The sequence below is a fragment of the Kryptolebias marmoratus genome, linkage group LG8 (assembly GCF_001649575.2).
Source record: "Kryptolebias marmoratus isolate JLee-2015 linkage group LG8, ASM164957v2, whole genome shotgun sequence".
NCBI classification, from domain to species: Eukaryota; Metazoa; Chordata; class Actinopteri; order Cyprinodontiformes; family Rivulidae; genus Kryptolebias; species Kryptolebias marmoratus.
Window position 1 is genome coordinate 22,280,527 of NC_051437.1, and position 25,255 is coordinate 22,305,781.

General features: G+C 37.5%; 1 protein-coding gene across 2 annotated transcripts in view; it reads right to left on the reverse strand.

The window, feature by feature from the left end:
• Window positions 1-25,255, reverse strand: part of sema3b (sema domain, immunoglobulin domain (Ig), short basic domain, secreted, (semaphorin) 3B) — a 63,852-nt gene that overhangs the window by 11,573 nt on the left and 27,024 nt on the right. Inside the window, exons 1-5 of one of the 2 annotated variants that reach the window (XM_017417804.3) lie at window positions 18,020-18,722; window positions 9,822-10,346; window positions 7,672-7,829; window positions 6,734-6,796; window positions 186-305 (exon numbers count right to left, since the gene is read on the reverse strand). In XM_017417804.3, the coding sequence (XP_017273293.1) occupies window positions 186-305; window positions 6,734-6,796; window positions 7,672-7,829; window positions 9,822-10,002 (522 nt within the window). In that variant the 5' untranslated portion in view covers window positions 10,003-10,346; window positions 18,020-18,722. Of the gene's footprint in view, window positions 1-185; window positions 306-6,733; window positions 6,797-7,671; window positions 7,830-9,821; window positions 10,347-18,019; window positions 18,723-25,255 lie in introns of those variants that run through there. The other variant, XM_037976992.1, reaches the window with a different exon arrangement.

Genomic DNA, 25,255 nt, shown 5'->3' on the forward strand with positions numbered 1-25,255 from the left:
CAAGCAGGTTGATACTGCAAAATGTCAACATTTATCTTTTTAAAGATTGTGTTTTTTTTCTTTCTCCAAGCTACTTAATATGAGCAAAATATTGGCATCTGTAATGTGCATCTTTTTGTGATTACATTAAGATGTATCTGTATAAAGTGCAACTTTGTGATGTTTTTGTTTAGTAGAATCCTCACCTCCATCTTGTTTCCCACCTCCACAAAGGCACAAGTAGGATGAAAGGCCCCAGTTCCACAGGCGTATAGGTGGGTGCGGTTATAGTGGTGCACAATCTTCACATAGTTCACACAGTCTGACTGTAACACACACACACACAGATGGTGTCATTTTAACTATGGGTGGGAACATAAAGTAGAATCTTTCTCTTTTGTGCCAACGTGTTTGATGCTAATCCTGTATCAGAGACTTATGAAGTGAATTTACTGGCTTCCTGTGAACTGTACCGTGCTAAACGTGGATTTTCTGTCCCTTGGTTTATGACGTGCATTCCTCACATAGCTCTTCACTCTCTTTGGCTGTGACAACACAGTGAAGTCTTTGGATCCATGTCCAGCACTCTGTTTTGACACTCTTTGTGTCCTGGCTGAACACACACATTCCTTCAGCATTTGTTCAAAAGAGTATGGACGACTATTGGTACAACGGTTGTTTCAATTCCCATGCTGTAGCTGCAATATTTGCTTCGGGTTTGCCTGAGATTGCTTGATTTTCATATTTTGGACAATCTTTATAAGCAAAGTGATGGAAACAAAACAATATTTTGCAACAAGCTATGTTTCCAAACCATGTTTTTTGTCCTTCTCATTTGTCTTTTTTTCATATAGACAGTTTTAGTGTCCTGACCTCTTTCTGCTTTTTCCTTGTCTTACCAAGACAGCACATTATTGATCTACAGACACATCTGTCCATCTCAGAGTCAGGTTACAGTAAGCCTTGTCTCAAAGGACGGCTGAAAAAAAAGACCTAATGTATACGAAGCGACTCAATGGTACATTATCTGTGCAATCTTAGAACACCAGGCTCTAAGGACACAGGCCCATTAAGTAATGACAATGTGGACACAATAATTGGTATAATTATCATAATTATTATTAACAGTAGTTCTCTCCAGGGCTATATGTTACACACAAGTCATTCGGGTTGCCTGTAAAAAGAAAAGACAGTATATGATGCCAGTGGACAAAAAGTGGGCTCGAAATTCAAGATGTCCCCTGGTGTTGGTGCAGTAATCCACGAGTTGTAGCAGTATTTGAGACGAGCAGAAAAGGATGCCTTTCACAAGTGTCTTATTAGTCAGAATGAAATCCAAACTGGGAGGCAGGAATGGTGGTGGGGGAATAAAACGTGTCAGATTACTCTTGATATTTGTGTTTGAGTCCAGAGCGGAACAAATAGATATTTTTTTGTGTCAATTTCAGTCTTTATCAGGAACAACCAGGACTTGGTTGAAGTCAAAAAAAGATAATCCGTCCATCCATCCATCCATCCATCCATCATTTTAACCCTTTTTTGATGGTTGATTCAATTTTAGCTTTTTGATCATGGTTGAATAATTTGCTTTTAATACTGGTGTATTTTGTGTATGCTTAATGGCCAAAAACCTCCAACATTTTGGTCATGGTTACATTTTGAAATAACATCTGTTTTTACCCTTGTGTACTTAAATGTTGTGGGACATTCAGACTTATGCACAGAAATACACGTGAACACGCACACACACACACAAATGTATGTAAAATCTTTGGCAGTGCACAAGAAAGACCTTCTTTACAATCTCAGAGGTGTGGTTGCATATCTTGTGCTTTTGCATAAATATGTTTGCATGCAGATGTAGACATGTCCCAGAACATCAAGGGTCAGAAAAGTCAATAATAAAGACAGAATACACAATCCTCTTTTTGTTATGCCTTGTATTTTAATCTTGCAGTGTCTGTAACTGTATGTGTGTTGTGTGTCAGGGAGCATCATGTTGTGAAAGAGTCAAGAGAGCTCTTTCATGTTACAAAAGAGAAAATGAGCAGATGGAGGAGGGGCATTTAAAAGATTCCTGAAAGGCACTAAAAAGGTCTGAAAGCATAGAGGAGAACAAGGAAGGTAAATTATGTCAGCAATCACAGTTTCTCTGTGTGAGTATAGTGATGGAGTTCAGTAGGGGGTAGTAAAGGATTCACTGATCGACCTTTGACCTTCCACTGACTCATTAGTTGAAACAGTGAGTAAAAGTCAGGCTTTGACCTCAGTGCAGCCTGAGCTTCCAGCTCTGGTTGTCATGTCCTCTAAAGCTTATTGTTCTTTTGTGAATATCTTTTTCTCCTTTAACCCTTTGTCTTTTCTTGGAGATGATTAACCTGATTGATCAATTTGTTATTCTGTCACTCTCCCATCTGCCTGATATGAACACAAGGTGCTAAAATACACTTCAATCAATATTGCAGTGATGTTTTCTATAATTCCTTAAAGCAAATTAAACATATGTTTTAACTTTATTAATTGTTTCCATGGTGCAGTATTTATAAAACTGTCTATACGTGTTTCCTCTCTTTATTCCTACTTTAAAGAACATGTATATTTAAAGCCAAAACAAAAATCATATTTTGAGTTTTAATATTGTGATTAGAAAGGTAAGAGATATAAGTTAATCTTTATTTTCTTGTTTTAACTATAATCCAGTAAACTTTAATAAAGTTAATGGCTGAGAGGCTTTGACTGAACTGGAATGGTGATGCACGGAAGATATCCATTAGATACACAACACAGCACAGTGTAATAGTAAAGGAATGTCTTTGATCGCTTCTGCTGATAATGTAGCTGCAGTTTGACAAACAGAGTTCTTCAAGTATGGATTTATTGTTGGGACTTTTACAAACTGTAAGGAAAACTGATTTTTTAATGTTTGTTCCTCATTGCTTCAACATTATGTATGCATGCACCAAACTAAGACTGGGAATATGTTTAACTTTTTTTGCATTATTTTTCACAAAAGCATGACTGAATTACCTTTGGTATTGTGCAGACAACATTATTTACACCAATGTGCTTGAGCGAAAAGCCCCATTGAAAACTTGGTCTGTTTATAGACTTGTTATGGGGATAGATAATTATGTGCATAATTATAAGAAACTAAACAAATTCTTAGTTATATTATGAATCAGAGCCAAACTCTTTGTGCCAAATAATCTGTACATCCAACTATGACTTCGCTAACTAAATCAGTGTTAGATCATGTACTTATTTTGTTTGTTATAATATAAATTACTTATAGGCTGAATGTCTAGTCTGAAACTGTGTTTAAATGTAAGTGGTTTCTGCTGAATAAATTAACACTACTGTGACTTTAATATTAATATTTTTGTTTATTCTGATTATTTAGATTTATTCTAAGCCTTTAAACTGAACAAGCAGATTTTTGTTGCACATTACGTGGTCAATCTATCACACCCTAATTGTGATTGCAGGAGTTTTGTTTTGCAATATAACTTATATTTAAAATGCATACTTTGAATTGAACTCAACAGAAAAACATATTATTGATAAAGTTTTATTCAGAGATTTGTTAATGTATCTGAGGTCTCTGAAAGTGGCACCAAGAGTGTCTAAAAGGGACATTACAAACACATAATCAACCTTTTCTATGGATTAAAATACAGCTCCAGTGTGACAGTCTGAGTCAGACCGGGTGTCTGTGTGAAGTGTCAACTATTTACTGCTGCTGTCTGTCTGTGTTTATATGCAAATGTCTCTGTTTGTGCCTGTGTGTGCTTGTCTGTGTGCGCAATCATCCGTCTTCCTGTGGGCAACTTCTCCAACCAATTTCCTGCTCTTTGTGTATTTCTTTCACTATAGTAATTCTTTAAGCTACCAACAATGTCCAGTACACATCAAAAAACACGAAAGGTTTGTATGGCACTTGGCTATGTGATTTAGCCTAAAAATCTGGCAAAATTAAAGATATTGCTGCTTTCCCACCTAAGAATTTAAATAATGTAAAGAGGGAGATGGTATATGATAAAAAGGGTAAATGTAGTATTTAGATTAAGAAGAGAACCTTAAAGAGCAAACCTGTATCTAGGACACATGAGAAGAAAAAAAATAGAATGGAAAGGAGCACAAGAAAGTATGTTTAGAAAAACATACTTTGCTGTAATTAGGGTCAAAAGTGTAACATCAGCTCAGTCTTGTGTGGTTAAACTTTCACCAAGAAAGTAAAAAGAAGAAGAAAAAGAAAGGAAAAATAGCTGAATTTTTTTTCCCAATAGTTATCACAATTCACCAAAATGTGTTTTATTTTCTAATCTCTTCAAATCAATCTTTCTTTTCTTTTTAATCAGGAACAGATTAGCAAATTCTATTCACCACTTACTGTCTCCAGTGTTACTTTCTCTTTTAGACACACACACACATGTACAATGAAACCTGAACTTAGACAGACCATCTCCTGGCCATTTGAAATTGGAAGCCTGGATTTTTGTATGAATGGAGCTCGTTGTCTGTCACTACAGCTGTGTAATCACACTAATGACGGGTTTGCTTTACACACACACATAAACACACGCGTGCAGGCAAAGAAACACACACACACACACTGGTTTCTTTATATATGCAGGAAACATGAATAAACGTAAACACAAACTGTGAAATACATGAGCATGCAAAAAAGTACACGCAGAGAAATTTGTGGCATGTCTCCACATGGTCATGGGACATTTCTATTGGACTCACAAATATATGTGCACACACACACACACACACACACACACACACACACACACAGAGACATGTTGCACTGCATGTGATGGGATCCTGGGTGGTCTATAGGCGTTTGGTGGCAGCCATAGGTCGGTCAGTGAAGGATAATCTACATTTATATTTGAAGTTACCAGAAAGTAAAAGTGCTACTGTAGATCAAAATAGAAAATGTTTAAATACAAGTTGGTCAAAGAAAATGGGAAGGGAACAAAAACTCAGCCTGTATTTGGACAAACTGCACTGAAGTAGGTCATGGCTTTGGTCTTTGCATATGCAGTTAATTTTGAATGAAATCAAATAAAGTTTATTTTTATGGCACATTTAAAAAAAGCAACCCTTGTTGACCAAAGTTCAAAAGTTAAAACAGAAAAATGGTGCAGATGAACCAAAATACAATAAAATCTACATAAAACCACTAAAAAAATCCAGTAAAATCAATAAAAAACTAATAGAAATTCAAGATCAACTCAGCTAGAACTTAAAGCCAGTGAAAACAAATGGGTTTTCAACATAGATTTTAAATCACCAATGGTCTAGGCAGCACTAATTTTCAAAGACAGATCTGGTTTTGGGAACGTCCAACAGAAGCTGGTCTGTGGATCTCAGAGCTCTGGCTGGAGTGTGACGATGCAGACGTAATATTTTAAACTGGATCATGTAATAAACTATAAACCAGTGAAGGGAGGACAGGACAGGTATGATGTGGTCATACTTCTTCCTTCCTGTCAAAAGACAAACTGCTGTGCAGCTTGCAGGCGCCTCAGTGTTGACTGATTAAGACTAATTTATGGTGAATTACAATAATCCAAGCGAGATGTGACAAAGGCATGAATTACTGTCAGACTAATCTGGTGGAATGTAGGTCTTAATTTTATTAAGGAGTTGGAGTTGGAAAAGGTTTGTCTTTAAAATAAATCAGATTAAATCTTGATTACTCCAGGTTCTAATTCCTTATGTTGTTGATCTGGATGCTTGCTTGTCAAGGCCTCAACATATATTTTTAAACAACACCAGGCTTTCTTTGTTAATAAACTCAATCAATGCACCAAGTGACTTAGTGATACAGCTTTCACCTGTAAAACTGACTTTATAGAGACAATTTACACTGCTGTAAGCTACTTATGCCAATTTTACTATATTCTGCACTGCTGTCGTAATTGCATTTATTGCCACTTGTGTTGCACATATCTTAACAATTTTTGAGCTTGAATCCACAGAGATCTTGTAATGTTTATATGGAACACAATTTGGTTTCTCTAATCCTTTCAGACAAAAAAACAGTTAGAGATAGTAATTTATATGAGAACCTGCATTACTGTATAAACCTTAAAGTGATTTGGCTACTATTACACTTTTATACATTTTGATTCTAAGCTGCAGTAAAGGCACAAAAACAAATGTCTTGGACTTTGTGTTGTGCTTTGTAAATCTCAGTCACATGGGGTTTTAAAATAACTAGATTTAGAGGAAGTGATCTCATCACATGGCAGGTCCAGAAGTGGGAGTGCTGCTGCACCTATTATTACATGTTATCAGTTTACATGTGGTGATTGAGTCTTGTGATGACTCCCGTGACTCGAGCGGATTAAAAGGTAGTATTGTGTTGATTTGGGTAGGACTGGACAATTCAAAGGGCCTCTTACTTCCCCATATTTTGTACAGTGGATGATGTCTGTGACTGATAAGAAGTAAATGTAATGTTTACAAGGTTATAAACAAGAGGTCCTTACATATATAAATTACGTCTATAATTTGGGTCTAACAATAAGCCTGGCTTTCAAAGATTTTCTGAATGTTAGAATGTTTAAACACACATATAGATTGCTATGGTTTGATTGTTTTGTGGGGGGTTGTATGATTTATCCTGAGATCTTTAGAAGATTTTCAATTTAATGATATATTTTTAAAAAGTGGAGTAAAATGGAGGAAAAACAATGGTGTGACATTAGGTAAAGTGAATAGATGCAAAGAGACTTACAGTGATGTCCTTGCCAGCCCAGTTACACTCCTCTCTCCAGTCAACAGGGGCGGGCCAGTAGATCTGAAACAGACAAAAGTCAGATAAAAACATCAAGTTTTGAAAACCCTTAAATAGGGTGATTGTCATGCTGTTTGACCAAGTACATATTTTAAGACAGTTGTTTAAATAACAAAAAAGAAAGGTTTTCATTTAGTCTCTCTTGATTTGATGTCTCACTGGTCTCTTGTCTACTTCCACCTTTCCCACCTGCTTCCTTGTGTACAATTCCGATGGTTTTATCCCACCTACACTCGACCACATAGCATAAACGACTTCAGCCATAGTGAATCTGCTGACCCGGTCATAAATCAAACTCACCCATATATGCACCTAAAGCCAACAAAGGTTTCAAATCTTACACACCTAACATGTAATTTCCTCCAAACAGCTGTGGACAGCTGTTTCCAGTGGTCTATATTTTGCTTGTAGAGCTATAGTTTTGTGTGTGACACTACACACTCACCTGTGTTTGAAGTAAATGGTCCATATTTATATAGCTCCCCTGGAAACCTCCCCAGGTTCTCAAAGCATAGTCCCTCATTCACACACATACAGTGCCTTCTATTATATATTTTTCCACACTATACTGCATATGGCACATTTATATTCTGACTCATAGACCAATATCAGTGCATTTCCCAAAGTAATTAACCAGTTGTATAACACAAATCCAAGAGGCTGTTTGTTTCTTTATCATATTATAAAGTGTTTGCACGTAAAATCATAATAAATATATCAAATTAATTGCTTGTTTTATCTTGTATTGTTAAAAAAAATGCTGAGCTCATAAAAATTCCAAATAGCCTCCTCCTTTGTTAGCATTTATGTCTCAGTCAGTTACTGTCAATCAGCAAATGTCCCATAGTCTTATATAATTCCCAGAAAAACAACTTTACCTTGTGTTCTTGTTTACCAATATTGTCCAGTGAGAGTGACAGCAAGAAGTTCTTGGCCCCCACGAAGAGTCGCCCCCTCTCTTCATCCAGCAGCATGGCGCTGAAGCAGCAGGAACGCTCAAGGTCAAAGCGCCGGACTCCATGAAACTGTTGCAGTTCTGAACAACAACAAAAAAGCTCTTAAGTGTGTTTAATATCCAAGCTACATACAAATACTTTTAAAAAACTTGACAAGTTAAAGACAAAATAATTCCTTTGAGGTATATTTAGTCAGATAAATTAGAATTTACAATTTTTTTTTTATCATCTTTGGGGATAAACATACTGAAATGAGAGGCGAATCAAAAATTTGGCACAGAACTGTATACAACATTTATGACACTACCCATAAACTTACTGACTCCTCACAGTAAAAATGATTACTTAAAAAGACTTCAAGCTCAAACTAACAATGCCAAAACACGTTGTTTTATTACTTTTATACTGTACTACTGTTTAGATCGAATTCAGCTGGTTGCCTACAGGGTTGTAATAATTCATTTGGTTGATAAAGAAGATTAAACATTGATTGGGTTTTTTTGACTAACATTTCAAAACTATGTCCTCTGGACAATGTCCTCTGACAGTACTGGTTTCATTGGAAAATCTGAGCATCCTTACCATTACCAAACTGGCAAAAACAAATTGTGGGGGAACAGTGCCCAGGAAAGTCTAGCTCTCTTTGTAAATCCAAGCTACAATAGTCCAACCAAGCCAATGGAAAGAAAAAGGGCCTTGACCGGAGAAAGCATAAAAATAAGCTTCCTCCTCTGGTGTCATAGCTTAAACCAGAAGTTTAAGAACACATGACCAAAGCCTTTTTTCACTTAAACTTTTAAAAGGCTTTATTAGCCTGTTATTGTTCAAACTCTGACGCCACATAATAGCTGCCTGCATGACATCAGGGACTTAATTATGCAGGCCCACTATACTGTGGATAATATAAATTTGGGCCTAATAAAGACACATATTAAATTACAAATGACAGAAATTTCAATCTAATAAATAGTAAGTAATCACATGGGTAAGTTTTAATAGAATTCAGGTATTTTTTGTTGTTAATTTACAATCAATATATACCAGAGAACAAATGATAAATAGATCAAATAGTAAATGTTAGTCAACTGTTTAAATTGGTTTTTGATTAGTTGATTAACAAATTAATAATGTAAAAAAATCTGAAAAAGTAAAACATCAGAAAAATTATTGATACTTCTTTAATAAATATAAATAATAATAAATAAGTAATGTTTACAAGGCTTTAAAGAAACCCACAGTACAAGTTTCTTCTGTTATAGCTCCTCTTCCTGTCATTAAAGAATAAAATTTAAGTTGAGAAACTTGGATAGACAGGCCAGACTTGTCAAAGCTCAAATGTTCATTGATGCTGCTGTTGTGGAGAACCTAAGGTTTACAACAAAGGAAATATTTACGACAGGGTCATCACAGCCACAAAAGACAGAATGATGTGTTGTTTCAACAGGAGGAGTGAAATTGACACCCGGGCCTTTCTATTACTTTGCAGTTAGCTGTGCATGCAGCTTTGTAAATCTGTGCAAACAACTGAATTTGTAGGTAATACGCATGGCCTGCTGATACCTAATTACACAATCATTATAGGATCTATACAGAGAGAGAGAGAGAGAGAGAGAGAGAGAGAGAGAGAGAGAGAGAGAGAGAGAGAGCGAGCAAGTGTTTGCTATATATCTCCACACCCACCCTGCAGCTTCTTCAATCATTCTGCCGCCCCACACCACTGCCCTCTCTGTTACATGTTACCCTCAGCTGAAATTAAAGGGAGCACATATTTCTGCCGGGCAGACAGCCTTCAGTGAGCCTCTTGTCCTTGGTGAACGAGCTTAGACTGTAATTGCCATCTTTCAGTGATGGAACACTTCCCTGGTTTATGTGGTGGTGCTGGGCATTGAGCTGTCTTCAAACAGAAAAAACCCTCAGATGAAGCACAAAACTGTGCTACTGTGTAGTTAATCTGTGTGTGTGTGTGTGTGCGTGCCAATGTTTGCATTCTATTATTGTTAGCAGAAGCCAAAATAGCTTACACAAAGTGTTTGTTACAGGCAGAAATGTTGCAACATTTAAATCCTTCTCACCTTTGTATGAAAGCTTCATGCGTGGGGACGAGGACGAAGAGGAGGAAGAGGAGGAAGAGGAGGAGGTGGAGGAGGAAGAGGAAGTACGGGTCACAGTGCTGGAGGAGGAATGGGCAGCAGCCATTCCGAGCAGCAACAGAGAACTGCAGGTGATCATCATCATCATCATCATGGTCATCATTTTGGCACCAACCTTTTTGTTTCAAAAACTGAACTTGAGAGATTTTTGGTGACTTTTCGCGGCCAAAAGTATGGTTAAGTCACAGTTTTCTCTCACAGTTATACAAAATTGCTGTTCTTATTTGGATAGAAGGAGTCCACCCGGATTTTAGGAGTTTCAAAAGAAGCCTTGCGTCTTTTCCAACCTTCTTTTGTTATTCGTAATTAGTGTAACCTAAAAAAAAAATGTTCTCTTTTCTGCTGGAGAATTTTCTCAATCCATCCACTGGTCCTCTCGTGAAGGACGTCACAGTTCACCTCTCACATCCACATCAGGACAGAAACATTCCACATGGGCAGAGAAACCTAAAAATAGAGACAGAGAGGGAGATGATTCAGTAATGTGTACTGTTCATGCCAGGGATGCCCTCATGCACACACACACACACACATACACACAAACACAAACACTGAGGTATATTTAGTCAGGATCAGATTGATGCCCATGCCAGGGTGTGGTTATGCCAGCCTCCATTATGGCAACAACACTATAATCTCTTCACATTACAGCGAGACTGAGGGACAGAATCCAAAACACACACTGACCATAGTGATGAAGACAGCATGTGTGAGATACAGATATGCTAAGACGACTGCCAAGCCAGTCTCAACCTCTCCATGTCTGTGGCACTGCCAAGTCTGAGCACCCACCCCCACTTTCTCACTTTCTCTCTCTCCACACCGGCAGACTGTGTCAAATCACTCCATTTCTGAGGACTGGTGAGCTGACGGTAACATGGATGGATAGACAAATGGGAGAGTCTGTCAGAGCTTATCAGAACAGCTATGACGTGAGAGTCCTGTAACTCAAAGTGGCAGACTTGGTGGAGTTTTAATGAGCCTTTACAATTGATATTGAGTTATGCAGTAATAGATAATTAACTCTACACATTATTCACAGTTTGTAAGTGTGTGGGGACTTGCTGAATTTGGTGCGACAGATTTGTTCATTGTCTCAGAAAACTCAGTCAATGACTTGATGCCCAAGTTATAAACATATCACAACTATACACAACAGGGTATAGTCATGAAGAAGAAGGTCAAGAAGAAGGTCCCTGGTTTGTAAAACCAGCAAAACAAACAGATCAAATTTATGTTGTGAAAAGTGTACCACACACACATGCACATACATGCACACACACACACCCCTCTTTCAGTACTTTGGGCTGTGTCTGTGGATACTCAGAACAATAAAGCCTTTCACTGGAAACAGTCTCCTTTATTATAAATCCACCTCACAGTTGGCTCTGAGTAACAGGCAGGCAGCCGGCTTTTACCCCCTTTTCATTTTTATCCCCTCTGCCCCTCCTAAAAATTACCCCTATCACTGGCCTTCTTCTGTTACGCCCTGTAAAATTCCGTCTTGTATTTGAGAATACGCTGCTCTGTGGAGCAGATGGTATTTCTGTGAATGACTGGAGCAAAAATTAGATGTAAACTAACAACATCTTTCTGTATATTTTAATAAGAGGCTTTGCATTCTTAATGAGAAATTTTTAAACAATAGTCTCACTTTAGTTATGCCAATTGTAATCAGTTCCAAAATGTTCTCCTAAATTCACTATAAAAAGGTTAAATGACTTCCAGAAGTAGTTCTTCTAGCTAGTTAATACTTTAGGCAATACTTTAATACTTTTTCAAATTTATCTGCAAACTATAAACATAGGGAAAAAGATTTGGTCAATCACTTTTATATCCATCTCAAATCATATTTTTAAATATATTAACACATTTCTGAGCCACAGATATTCCTTAGACTGTATATATTATAGACCAAGTGTTCCCTCCTTCCCTCATTGTTGGAAATTGAAGCCAGCAGCGCCCAGTTTATGGGAGCTGCCATGTTGTATTTTTAGAAAAAAATAAACTAAGAGAGTCTGAGCACTAGTGATGTGGGGCTTTAAGTCCCTCATACTCTCCCACGCACACTTATTCTTTTAAGCCTAAAATAACTGAACACATATTAGAAAAATGAATTGTTGAAAATACAGCAGTACGGTAAGAACTACATGAATCATCAAGAGTAAACACCTGAAAAATTAACTGAGGTGTGTTTTTTTTTATTTTACCAAGGGTAATGCATTTGTTTAGGTGGAGGGGCCAGGAGCTAAAAGTTGTACTAGAACCATCCTACAGGGAAGCTGGTTCCTGTTCCAGCTAGAACTTCTGGATTCTAGTTGAAGGTCTAGATATAGACAGTCTGTGAGATTGGCTGTGATAATTAGTTGAAGACACTGTAAGGGGCAAATGCCTGTTTTTATGGACCTCTCCTACTGGCAAACAGGCTTAAAAGTTGAAGAAATTTTCATTTTAGAAAACGGTCAAGGTTTCTTTTTCTTCTTCTGCACATACCTCACAGTAGCCAGAGGGTTCTGTTTTACATTTGGTTGCAGAAACACAAATGGCTTCTTTATTTGCAAACTTGAAGCGTTGCTGCTTAGAGGAGCACAAAGCTGTTTACTTTTGGGTCAGGTTTTAAAAAGTCAGCATTTAATAATTTAAAGAGAAAAAAATAGATTTTCATTTCTTTTGCAAAGACATTTATGAAAAGGTTTTACACCATTACACCATTAAAGATCTCAGAACTTGGTAAAACCTATTTGAAAGTTCAAATTTTTTGTAGACAAAAATAGTGCTCAGATATTGTTTAAAATGTTATGATGTGTATGATTTATGAGCTCATTTTGAAGATCAGTAAGGATTTTATGACTTTTGCAGAAGTTTTGACAAAGATTGTACCAAATGCCAGTTTGATGCTGAACAGTGTTTAACACTTGGTTTATCTTGTCTTGTTATGTGTTGCAATATGTCATTGTATTGTGACATGTTTAAACTGTTAGAAATGCACAATAGTTTGGGCATGCACAGAAAATGTAAATCTTGTTTAGTGAGAAAAACTCAGAACTAGTTTGTTCTGTTTTGAACACCAAACAACAGCAGCACCATCTCTGCCGATGCAGAGAGAAAGAAAAAAAAAACTGCTGTCAGGTGCTGGAGGCAGGAACACAAGTCAAAATAAAATTTTATGAGTGCAAAGAAAAGAGAGTCCAGCTGCCTTTAGTTCAAGCACCTATAATTTCCTTTTTAATTTTTTAAAATCTATTGTTTTATGCCAAAACAAATATTAGATTAGTTCACAAATTTCTATGAACTTCCAATGAAAGCTGTGGTGATACACTTACAGTGCATATAAATACAAAACTACACAAAGAAAAGGAGATACACACCAACTCACACATGCACACACATACAGGCCAGTCAAGGCTGTTGGCACTCAGTTTTATGAATAATGGAGCTATTGAGGCGTCGAGACAGGAGAGCTCTCATAAGCTCATGGCTGCCAGACCACAACACAAGAGGACAGAGCTGAGGGGAGACACAAACTCCCTCATACCCTGCAGAAAGTAAACACACTCACTTATATTGAATGGACAAAAGTGCACATACATATCTTGGACAGAACACAACCTCCCACCTCCTGTTTGTGAAAGGCCTGGAGTTCTTTTATAGATGTGGCCTGCAAAGGTTTGATGTAAACATACACAAAAACAGCTACTTCTCCCCATAGTTAAAACATGTACAATCAACTGTTTGTGTGTGAAGCAAAGAGAAAGAGACACTGTGTGTTTATGTGTGATCAGGATTCTTCACTAAAGCTGAAAAGATGCTGCAGTGTTTCAAGGGAAAAGACGTCAGTCCCAATGTCAGCTGCAGCTCCTGAACTCACAAATAGAAACACGCTCAAACATGCGCTAGCACAATTCACGTCACAGTTCGTGGGAGTGACAGGGGCAGCAGCGAAACCCTCAAACGCCTGCCGACTGCTGTAAAACAAACGACTGGACCCATTGTCCCTCTGCATCCCCCTGAGCTGTGTGTGAGCACTGAAGTGTCTGAAGATGTTCTTTATATGTGCCATCATTAATCAAAGACATTGTTCCTCACGTGTTCTGATCACTTGCAGAGCCCTAAGCAAACTTAGTTGCATGTTCTACAGAGCATTTTAATAATGGAAAAAAGGCCAAAAGTTTCCATGACATCTGCATTTTACTCATCTTCAATACACATGGAGCAGCAGCATGTCTTGAGGGAACAGATTTAAAATAAAGACAGACAGAGATCCAGATGGGGGTCAAGCTGTCTTGTGAAAGACCAGACTAAGTAGGGACAGACAGACAATACACACCTCTTCCAGTGTGAGGTAGGCCTTCAAGAGAGAGGTTAAAGTGCAATACTATAGTACTGCATGCAGGAATGAATGAATCTAAAGAGTTTAACCTTTAACCTTCATAGGTCAGGCCAGAGAAGAAGAAAAATGAAAATTAGAAACACTGACGGTCAGATAAGTGAAGTGACAGATGAAAAAAGAGGAGAAAAGAAGGCAATGAGGAAGCAAGAAAGAATACAATGCACAGCACAACAATGAGACATAATTGAAAGGTGGGAAGTGACAGGACAGACACTTAAAGGGCAAAAGAAAGGTTTAAGCAAAAATGAAAAAGGTAATGACAAAGAGAAGACAGCAGATGAAAAGTAATTAAGATGATGGTGATCCGTGATGACATGGAAAACCTCAAAAAGAAAAACGACGATGTAAGAGAAATAAACAGAAAATGCTGAAGATAAAATATTTGACATTTAAAAAAAAAGCTGGAAGTTGAACTTTATAAAAACAGAAAGTAAAGAAAAACCATCAGAAACCTAACAGGAGTAAGAAAAGAAAGGGGCATACAAAAACAGTTAATATAAGAGAAGGGAGCCTCTAAAAACACAAGATGTAGAGATTTAGGCACTCAAAGCCTGCAGCATGCCTGCCTGCGTACAGTCACCCAAAAAAGAATGAGACTGAGGCGGTACGGATGGAGAAGAAAACGAGCACGGCGAGAAGTGATGCAAAGAAAGGAGCCAATTGTTTTGCTCGTGGAGAGAAAAGAGTTTCCCTGGCTTTTGACCAACAAGGATAAGCCCCTCTGCAGCAGAGAAATGAAAGGTGGGGGAGATGGGTAGCTGAGACAGAAAAATAAAAAGGAGAGGCGGAGGGGCAACGCTAAGCCTTACAGAATCAAATGACTGAATCAGCAGGTAACTGGTGGCTTTTACACTTGTTTGATTGGCAGGAGATAGAGGGGGCAAGAGGAGGGTGAAAGCAACAGGACTTTGCTAGGAGTTAAAGTGGTTTGCCCTAAGGAGATTTCACATCTCTGCTCAGAGTTTATATATATATTCACACATATTGCACTTTTAAAAGGAAGGAAAGGGAGGAGAACAGGAGAGAGTTTTAATGGATTCAAAGAGTAACCCGAAGGGTAAAAAGCACAGCAAGTCAAAATGAGAGAAGCTAAGGCTAAAGAAAGCAGCAACTACAAATGATGTAAAGTTCCTGGTTTCGAAACCAGACTGCATAACAAAAAGTTAAATAATTAACTCACTACTTGAAACACAAGCGCACGTTCATGCATCCCAGTGAAGAGCCCTTATTGAGCTCACCAACAGGTTTTGAATTTTATTTTATTTCTAATTAAACACAAAACAAATTTTGCAGTGTTTCCCCTAATACTGTAGCATTTCTTTACACCTTCTGCCCAAAACACTTTGTTTTACATACTCCTCTTTGAGAGCCTGCACACAAAATACAGTATTGTTCTCCAATTTCTCAAAAAGAAAAAAAGGAATTCAACTGTCCAAATGTATTTCATGATTAAAGGCCTAGCTTTTCTTGAAGGAATGCATATCACCCGCTCACTTTCATGCCAGAGTTTTAAACTAAGCTCATCTCATGATGAGAAGGGACATTTATAGCTATTTTGGTCAAACCTTGTAAATGTAATTACACACAATATCATGAGAGGTCAGGCAAAAACAGCTCTCATTTTGAATGACTGCCAGCTACTACAGCACCAAATTTTAGCTCAATGCCTGCAAAATGTAAAGAGTTATAGCCATTCATGTGTCTGTTAAAACTGATTATCTATTGATTACTTTATTTAAAATCCATCTAGAGATACTTCGCTAACACTACAGACAAACACACACTCACATTCACATTCAGACGAGCAAAAAAATGATCACCTTTGGCGGTGGGCAATAATTATATTGATGAGTTGGATGAAAAGGTAGGACTACAAACAAGGCTTTTTAGGCATGCCAAGAACAGAGTCTTTGTCGGGAAAATATAATACCCTATAGGTTGAACTTTACACTTTGTATGTTTAAAGACACATTATATGTACTACACATAGATATAGATAGGCTTAAGGTTTGAAATAAAAGGTAGTTTACTTTTGATGAAAGCAGTTGGTGTTCTGAATGTAAAATTCACAAATTAAGTTAAAGGAAGCATCCAGAAATAGCATTTTGTGCTTTCACACGCACTGCAGTAGAATTTCAGCAGGCATGTAAAAAGTTGGACGTAACCTTACTGCATTCCAAGCTTGGATTTCAAAACAAAATCACACTGCAACCATACCATTGAAAGCATTGTTGTGTTTTCATTCAACTCAAATATTTAGCACAGGAATCCTTAGAGGAGCAGATGATTCAGGGGGAGCATGGCAGAACAGACATGCTGCATACTTTCACAAAGAACCTATAGACAGAAGCAGAAAAATGGAACAATCATGTAAAAGCAGTGAGTTTTTACCCACGGTGACAACGCTGTTGAGTTGGAGGTGTTTTGATTTACATGGAAGAGCAGGTCGGCAAGCAGTGCCTCATTTCACCTGAATACTCAGTAAGTAAAAGATTTTAAAAAGCTCAGATCAGCAACAGTGAAAAACAAGTAGTTTTGAACCATATGATGTTTAGTGTTATCTCATTGAGGTGTGTGGGAAATATAGCCCAAACATGTACAAAGCTCAGACAGCTTAAAGTTCAGACAAGTATTTTAATGCAGGCTTTCTCTCCAATTTGTAATGCAGCTTAAAAGTACAGTATTTGTTGTGAGTCTAAAGACATTACTCGCAACAAGAGTAAATTGAGTCTGTAGTCTCACATAAACACACATACATACACAATATGCAAAGTAAAGCAGCTACAAGCCAATAGTTACTAGAGGTCTTCATGGGATTTAAGCTGAAACAAATTGAAACAGAAAAAGGGAGACAACTTGAGGCAGAGTCGCTGGCTGGTTTGAAAAAGACTGACTGAATGAAGAAACTGAAGCTCTCAGCTGGTTACTGAATTTCAGCCATCTGGCTCAGCACCATGAAGGGAAAGTTTCCCAGCCTACAAACTTGTGGCTAGTCATTGCTCTGTCTGGAATAATCATTCTTTGCATTCAAACTTTTAATGGAAAAAGAGAGATTTTTTTTTCTGATCATATCTGCTCAGTGGCTTTACACAGTGCAAAAGTTGTCCTCCTGGCCAGGTGTGAGTTGATACGAGTCTTTCTTATATTACCACTGAGAAAGTTTTACGTTCTGTCTGCATACAGATGATTTAACTGGTCTCATAATAGATAAGATTGATGTGGTTTAGGAAAGGAATTAATTTAAAATGCCTCACTGGGGTTACACAGTTTAACCTTTAGCTGTAAAGGCAGAAAACAGAGACAATGAAGAAGTCACTACAGTAAGGGCAGCCTGCTGGTCACTGGTAGCCTGCCATTGGATCTATTAAAACCAGAAGCAGCAGTGAATTGAGACCTTACAGAGCTGCCTCTGGTCTCCTGACTGGATCTCATCCAGAGAGCTCTCAGAGGAAAGACAACTCACTCCACTAAATGAAAGAACAGCTCAGATTTAAAAGCAGTTGTCTACAAAAAACTCCAAAGTTAATCAACAGCACTTAAGGGAAATTTAGATTTGTGACAGGCTAGAAATAACATCGCTGTACACATTCAAGTTATAAACACAAAAGGCTGAGTTAAGAGTCCCAAACAGACTTTTACACAGAAAAGTGTCACACTAATTCAAGATTTCAATAAAAGCGTGCTGGGGACGAGCATTTCTCAAAAAGTATCTCGGATCATTTAAACTTACCTTCACACCTGTTATTAGAGATCAGAACCTTCCAGGTTGGGATCAGCATCCACCTGAGCGCAGCATGCCTCTGACAGCACTTCCATTATGGCACAACCCTAATGTGACTGTTCAATTCCTCATTGTTTTTCCAAATGAATTAAAAAATGATAATAAAAGCACATCAGCCCACATGAGGGAACTTATAAGCTTTTTCTACACCTACACACAGACAGTAACCCCCTGTTATTTGTTTCCATAACAATTTTCAGGATTTAAAATGTCTGGATTCAGTTAGAGAATCTCAAGAATCTGAATCTTTAAAAAATGACAGTTCAAAATATGAAAAAATACATAAAACAAACTTCAAAACTTGTATAAATTCTTGCAAGAATCAGTGGGAAATAAAATATCCGTAATTCCAGTGATGGGAATGATGCCTGAAGGGGCAACAAGAGAGCAGCAGTGAAGTCCCAGTGTGGTGCAAAAGAAAGTTCAACAAGTCTGTAAAAAAAAGTCCAATAAGCAGCTGGTGTGGAAGTTAAAAAGCAGCGCAGTGAGATGTGAGTATTCCCCTGACTGCAGTCAGCTCCACTGATGAACGGCTGCACTTCAGCTCCACTTAGAAAAACACACAGCACTGTGCACACACATAAAACTCTTCTTAACACACACACACAAAGTTCAAACACACACACACACATGCAGTTTTCACTGAGTGGAGCAGAAATGCTCTGAGGGAGAGCAGGCTGAAAGAATGGACTTAATTCAAGAGGGGAGAGAATGAGAGGGAGAGAGGGATGGAGGGAGGAGGAAAAGGTGGGAGGTGAGAGGAGGGGCGTGGAAAGGGCCAGATTCACGCAGAGTGTTTCTCTCAGCTTCTGTATAAATGATACTGTATATTTCTGTTTCTTTTTTAGTCTGTGATTGCAAATGGTGGCTTTATTAAACTTTTTAATGAAAGTATTAAACCTCATTTGAGTCTAAAAAACTTCCTCCACAATATAAACTTTAAAAAAATCTGCATATTTTCTCCCAATTATGAGAGCTGCACTGGAAAATCTTTCAAGAATTGAAAATGAACAGTTCTCCCAACACATTCTCATCACAGTTTCCATGTGGCTTTCCGTTATTCTAAGTTTTCTTGCCTTTCTTAAATCATGGCATCTTCGTAGCCTCTATTGGCTTGAAACTAGACTAGTGTGTGAAAATAAAAAAAGTGTGTGCGTTGTGGTGGTGGGGTCTACTTTCACATTTGTCTGGCTTTTTAGAAGAGTTTTCAAGTACATCAACACATCTCTAACGGACAATGTCTGACAACGACTGCGAGTGAAATTTTGCTAGAATCACCTCACACAGTGTGACACGCACAGATCTCATTTATCAAGGCTTAAAACTTGGCTGACACAGGATTTGCCTTGAAAATCTTTGTATACTGATGTATTTAGATAAGAGAGTCGTTTGGATAAAAATCAGCGTAAACAGACAGAGATAAAAAGAGTTTTGCAGACTGACTTCCACGGACACCCCTCTGGTTGATGAGCTAACGTATGAACAGTACAAGGGTAATTGGCACATATTTATGGCATATGAGGGTTTACATCATCCTGTGCACATATTTGAGTTGAACTATGGGTCAGCCATTCATCTTGCTCAAATACCAAACATGTAAAGTATGACAAGCACAGAATGAGGGGGAATTTGTCAAGCAGCATTTAAAAGTGGTTTAATGACATCACATGAAGGCCCTCTGTAGTTCTTATTACCACAGTCCTGTCAGAGATAAAAGCTGAAAGATTTAACCTGAAAATTCTGCCTAAAAGAAGATTTGTAGATTTTACAGTCTGGATAATGTTTAATTTCTTTTACATAAGTAAATTGTTGATTTAGAAAAGTATTTTTTCCCAAATTTTGACAAAAAAAATGTCTTTATCCACAGCAAAATAACCACAATTATATAACGCAGCTAAATGATGCATGGAGGGGATGGTCGTTTTTTCAATCAAAAAACTCAAAAATCTTTTTTTTTCTTTAGCTTGAGTTTTTGAAAGAAATATAAAAATGTAATTCCTGCCCCAGTAAAAGTGGAGAAATATTACACACATATTTTTATCACCAGCTCTTAATTGGATTTTAACAGTTAGACAACTTTTCATTCACCAAATGTACAGCAGCAAAGTTCTAAAGCAAAAGCAAAATCTTAGATAAAGCCTTACATTCACAACAACGTGTTATACATCTTTTGCTTTTTTCAGTGCACTCTGCAAAGTTCAATCACACACACACACATCTAAAAACCATGATTTTATCAGATCACAAGATCTCCCCAAGTTTGCTGGAAACTTTCATACAAAGTTATCTTCAGTGCCCCAACCTCTTTCATGTACAATTAAAGTAATACATAAGTCCACTGGCAGCCCCCACCCCCCCTGCTGACTCGTCTGTCATAAACCAGCCTGATGTCTCTACAGGCTGCAGAGGGAGCTCTGTGATCCTGACAAAGGCTTTTGTCTCAGCTAAAGCCTCTGTGCTATTGAAACAGATGAGGGCTCAGTGTCCTAATAGTCCCCTGCTGAATCTGTGTTTTATTGCGGGTCACTGAAGCGAAATGATCTTTATATTGGAGTGGGATGACCATTAGACCAGTGTCTCCACAAGAGAGTCTTCCCTGGGGTCATCTATTCATTGTAAGTATTATAAAAATTGATGTTTAACATTTGGGAATACATTAAGAAGTATGAAACTTTAACATTTAAAATCTCCTTACGACCAGCTTAGTTAAACGAGGTCAGCTGAGTTGTGTTAGTAAATGAATATTAGGACTTTGGATGTTTCATGTTGCGTAATCAGACAACCATGACTGCTCACATGGTGGCTCTAATTATTGTAGACCTTTTAACAAATGTTAATTATGTGAGCCTGAGTGTATCCTTTGACTGTGGTTATGTCATTTGGTTTGTCTTGAGATTTTCTTTTTATGCATTTTCTACTTTTTTTTTTTCTTTCTGACATGTTCAAAAAAGAAATCTAATCTAATCATAAAAAATTGATCTAACCTACCTTGTAGAAAAATTGTAGAAAAAGTCCCAGAACCCTGAAATAACCCATCTTCTCATGCTTTACCTAATATAATCTGATTTATTTAAATACAGAACATCTGATGTTCTGGGCAGATTTCATGACACAGTAATATTTACTAAAGGCTTAATGTGACTATAGTGGTGGGGCTTTACAATGTCGTGCAGTGTTCATAATAAATGTTTTATAACTTGACCATGAAAAAAACATGACTTGAAACTAAATTCATGTTTCATCCATTCATTCCACATCCTATAGAGCCTGGTGTGTCAGGAACCTTGTGATGATGCAACATGTTGTCAAGTATTTAACCTCATTTACTCCAATCTTAGCCAGGTGTTTCTTTATAATTTTAAATCAGATTTCATGATATCCAAGATAAAACAGATTTAAACAGCAGATTTATTAGAGCTGCTGCTTTACCTACACCCTAAGAAACACTTGTTTGCAGGTTGAAAACTTGACATGTGAATCAAATATGTTGCAAACTTTTGTTTCCCCAAAACATAAAATGGTAACACATTTATGAGTGACAGACGCAGTTATATCATTTTAATTCTGGTGTTCCTGCAACAAAAAACATGCAGAAGTAGATATTCAGTAGTTCGTTTACTCAGCAGCTACTGTAACTATAGTCTGACCTACGTTGGCAGCAAACTGGGAACCGCCAACAAGTTCAGCAACCTCTCTTGACTAAATAAGAAAATAAAGACTAAATGTATTTTGGCTTCTAATTTTAACACAACTCCCCCAAAAAACTGGTTTATCAGACAATTAGATTATTTAGTAGATTTAACCATGCTCACTGTGTGAATATAAAAATATTAATGTAGCGTTTACTCACTTCTGAAGTCAACCTTAAACAAAACACCCAGAATAAAAAGAAAAATACAAGCGCCACACTGTTGGGTGGTCATGCTTTGGTGGAGTTAATGATACCACATAGACTTTAAAAGCTGCACCTATTAACATAAATGCTGTCGAAGCAGACGGGTTGTTGCTGAAACAGAACTGCTCAGAAAGAACGTAAAGTCCAAGCTCTAATTCAAGCTCTCTGCATCGTTTCACAAGATGGAGTTATCTTATGTGGATGTGAAGATGATCTAATTAGATTTTCAGATGGAAATAACATTTCAAAGAGATTATTTGAGTTGAGATCTAAAGTAAAACTGAACAAACTTTTTCTGCAGACACATCCTGCCTTTTTTAAAAAAAACAACTGTTGAGGAATTTGAGATACAACCTGCAATACTTGTACACTGCCTTCATTAAAAGCATATTTTCTTCTTAACATTTATTTCTATCAATCTGCTTTGACACAGTTTCTTCTTAACATTTGAATTATAGTGGACATCATGATCATATTGCATTCTTGCTACACCCTGATGAAGAATGCTTTGAAAATCGTGGCGGACAGATGCAACGTCAGACAAGATTCTTCAAGAGGAACAGAGGGTTCAGATACTATACATTATTAACATACTCAGTATCATCATTAAATTATTCTGACTTTGATGTATGTGAGGCCTGGTTTATAAAAATAGGCTCAACAGTTGCAGACATGTGGAAGTCTGGACGCCATGCCTGTAAATCGCAGCACAAACCTTTTAGTTTCAGAGATACACATGTGTCTGTTGGGAAGTTTGAAGTCCATTGTTCCAAGTTTCCTGCTAAACTCATGTCATGTATTTCTTTAGTGTTTGTGCACGTGAGTAGTGAATTTTCATTCACATCACAAAAACAAATAAATTAGTTTGTATTGGTGTTTAAAAATTGAAGCTTTAGTTAAGAATTTTAGATTTTACGTCTGTATATATAAACCAATACCCTTATGAATTATGTTATGATGAAATATAATGGAATAAATTTAGTGAGGTAACAGCTGAAAATGCAAAAAGAAGAAAGTAAAGTGAACAATTAGGAGCACGCATTATATAGCTGGACTATGTGGGTCCTAAAGGGACGTCAATGACACGGTCCCCTGACCTCCTGACACCACATGGATTATAGAGGCCCCCCGGGGGGTGTCAGGAATGGAAAAAGGCATGCATGTTTGTGCCATAGTTAGAGAGAGAAGGGGGGGTCTTGTATGAGACCCCTTCAGGCACAGAAACCTGTAATCCTCCCTGTTTCACTTTGATGTGATCACACTCAACTGAAAAGATGGAGGGGGGGGGGAGACCTGACGTGTCACAGGAGGACAGATTGGGTGGGTGGGTTGATGCAGGGACTGATTGTGGTGCCAGGAGGCTCAGAAATGGGACAACACACCATCTGGATAAGACCAGATTCGATGGCTGTAGTGACACATTTGCACCGACATAAAGACCTGTTTCTGGAGGTCATTGAGTGGATAATAGCACCGTTTATGACCACAACTCTTTCACTGAATCGTACATTCACACACACACACACACACACACACACACACACACACACACACACACACACACACACACACACACACTTGTAACTTCAGTGTCTTTTGTCAGAATACACAATGCTGTGCTAGTTTTCAACACTGTTAAACCAAGACAGTTGATCAAAACTTAATAAAGAACTGTTTCTTCTCCCTTCACAGCCAAATCAAATAGAAACGGATCCTTTAAAAAACAGAAAATATTTTTGATTTCTCTTCTCCTTAGAGTATACAGTGCTCTTATCTATTTTTCCTCAAAGATTTTATATTTAGATAGGCTTTGGTCACTTTTCATGTAGAGTACATAAAAACAAACCAAACAATCACTTGCTCTTTGATATAGACAAGTTGTATTTGATGCATGTTTCGTGTTGCTACTCAAATGTTCTGCAAAGGGCCTTGTAATTCTGAAGTACGCTCTAATCATACCTGAGTTGTTTCTGCGCTGTTACAGTTTAGCACAGATTACAAGGAAGTCAGATAAAGGACAAAAGCTGTGGAAATCACCTACTAAAAAACAGTCCATAAACCTCAGCCCGCACACAGACTGTGCTTTCAAATGTGCAGGTTTTTTTAGAGCTCATGTCAATAAAAGTGGCAGTTTTCTTATCCATGCAGATGATTTGAAACCATTTTCCTAGTGTTTTAAACATCAAAACCTTCAATTTTAGGTTAGGGTTAGAGAAAAAAAGGAAAGTTTGGGTGGAGGTTTGATTTTCAAGTCATTAAAATTTAAACTATTTTGCCAAAAACTGCCAGAGCCTCGTTAGATCACTTCTTTCAGAAAGTAAGCAACCTTAAAAAACTGAAGATGAAAATTTGCATAAAGCAAAAACAAAGAGTTTAAACTTGCCACTTATCTGAATGCAGCACAATTTAAAATTAAGGTTGCGTAAAGGAAAGATAGATATCCAAATACATGTTCAAGAACACAGATCAGATAAATCTTTTTTTCTTCATATATGTTGTAATGATATATTTTAAAATATTATACATAATTCATTCATAAATTATATATAGAAACATCCAGGGCGGCATAGCAACTCACCGGTTAGAGGTATCGCCTCCCGCCTGAGGCCTTTCTTCCCATGCATCTATTGTTTTTTTCTAGGTATTCTAGTTTTCTCCCACAGACCAAAAACATGCATATTAAGTGAGGTGTGAGTGAGAGTGTGAATGGTTGCTTGTCTCTATGTGGCCCTGTGATGGACTTGTGACCTGTCTTTGGTGTCCTCCGCCTCTCGCACAGTGATTGATGGAGATAGGCACCAGCTCCCTGAGACCCGGAAAGGAAAAACGGGTAAAGAAAATTGATGGATATAAGTATACAGCTTTTTCTTTTATTAAGTTGGCCTTGCAGTTAAACTTGTGATAGTTGTTTTACCGTGTGAGGTAATAATTGACAGGGAGACAAAACAAATGCCTGCAGACAGAAATGATTTTATTACCCATAATCTACCATAAAATACTGGACCAGGGCCAGGTTCTATAATAAGTGCATTCACTACAGCTGATAACATCAGTAAGGTCCACTTTCATCTTCTATTTGCCTCGATAAATGTTTAAAATATAATAGGTTTTGCTTTACAATCACAGAAGTGTTTCAACCTGGAATGTTTTCAAACTTTATGTTTACTCAGATAGCGGTTAATGTTACCTAATATAGTCTGACAAATAATTCTTGTCACAACAAAGCCTCAAGAATGAGAAACAAAACCATTAGGATGATTGGATTTAGAGAAACTTGGATTTGGTAACAC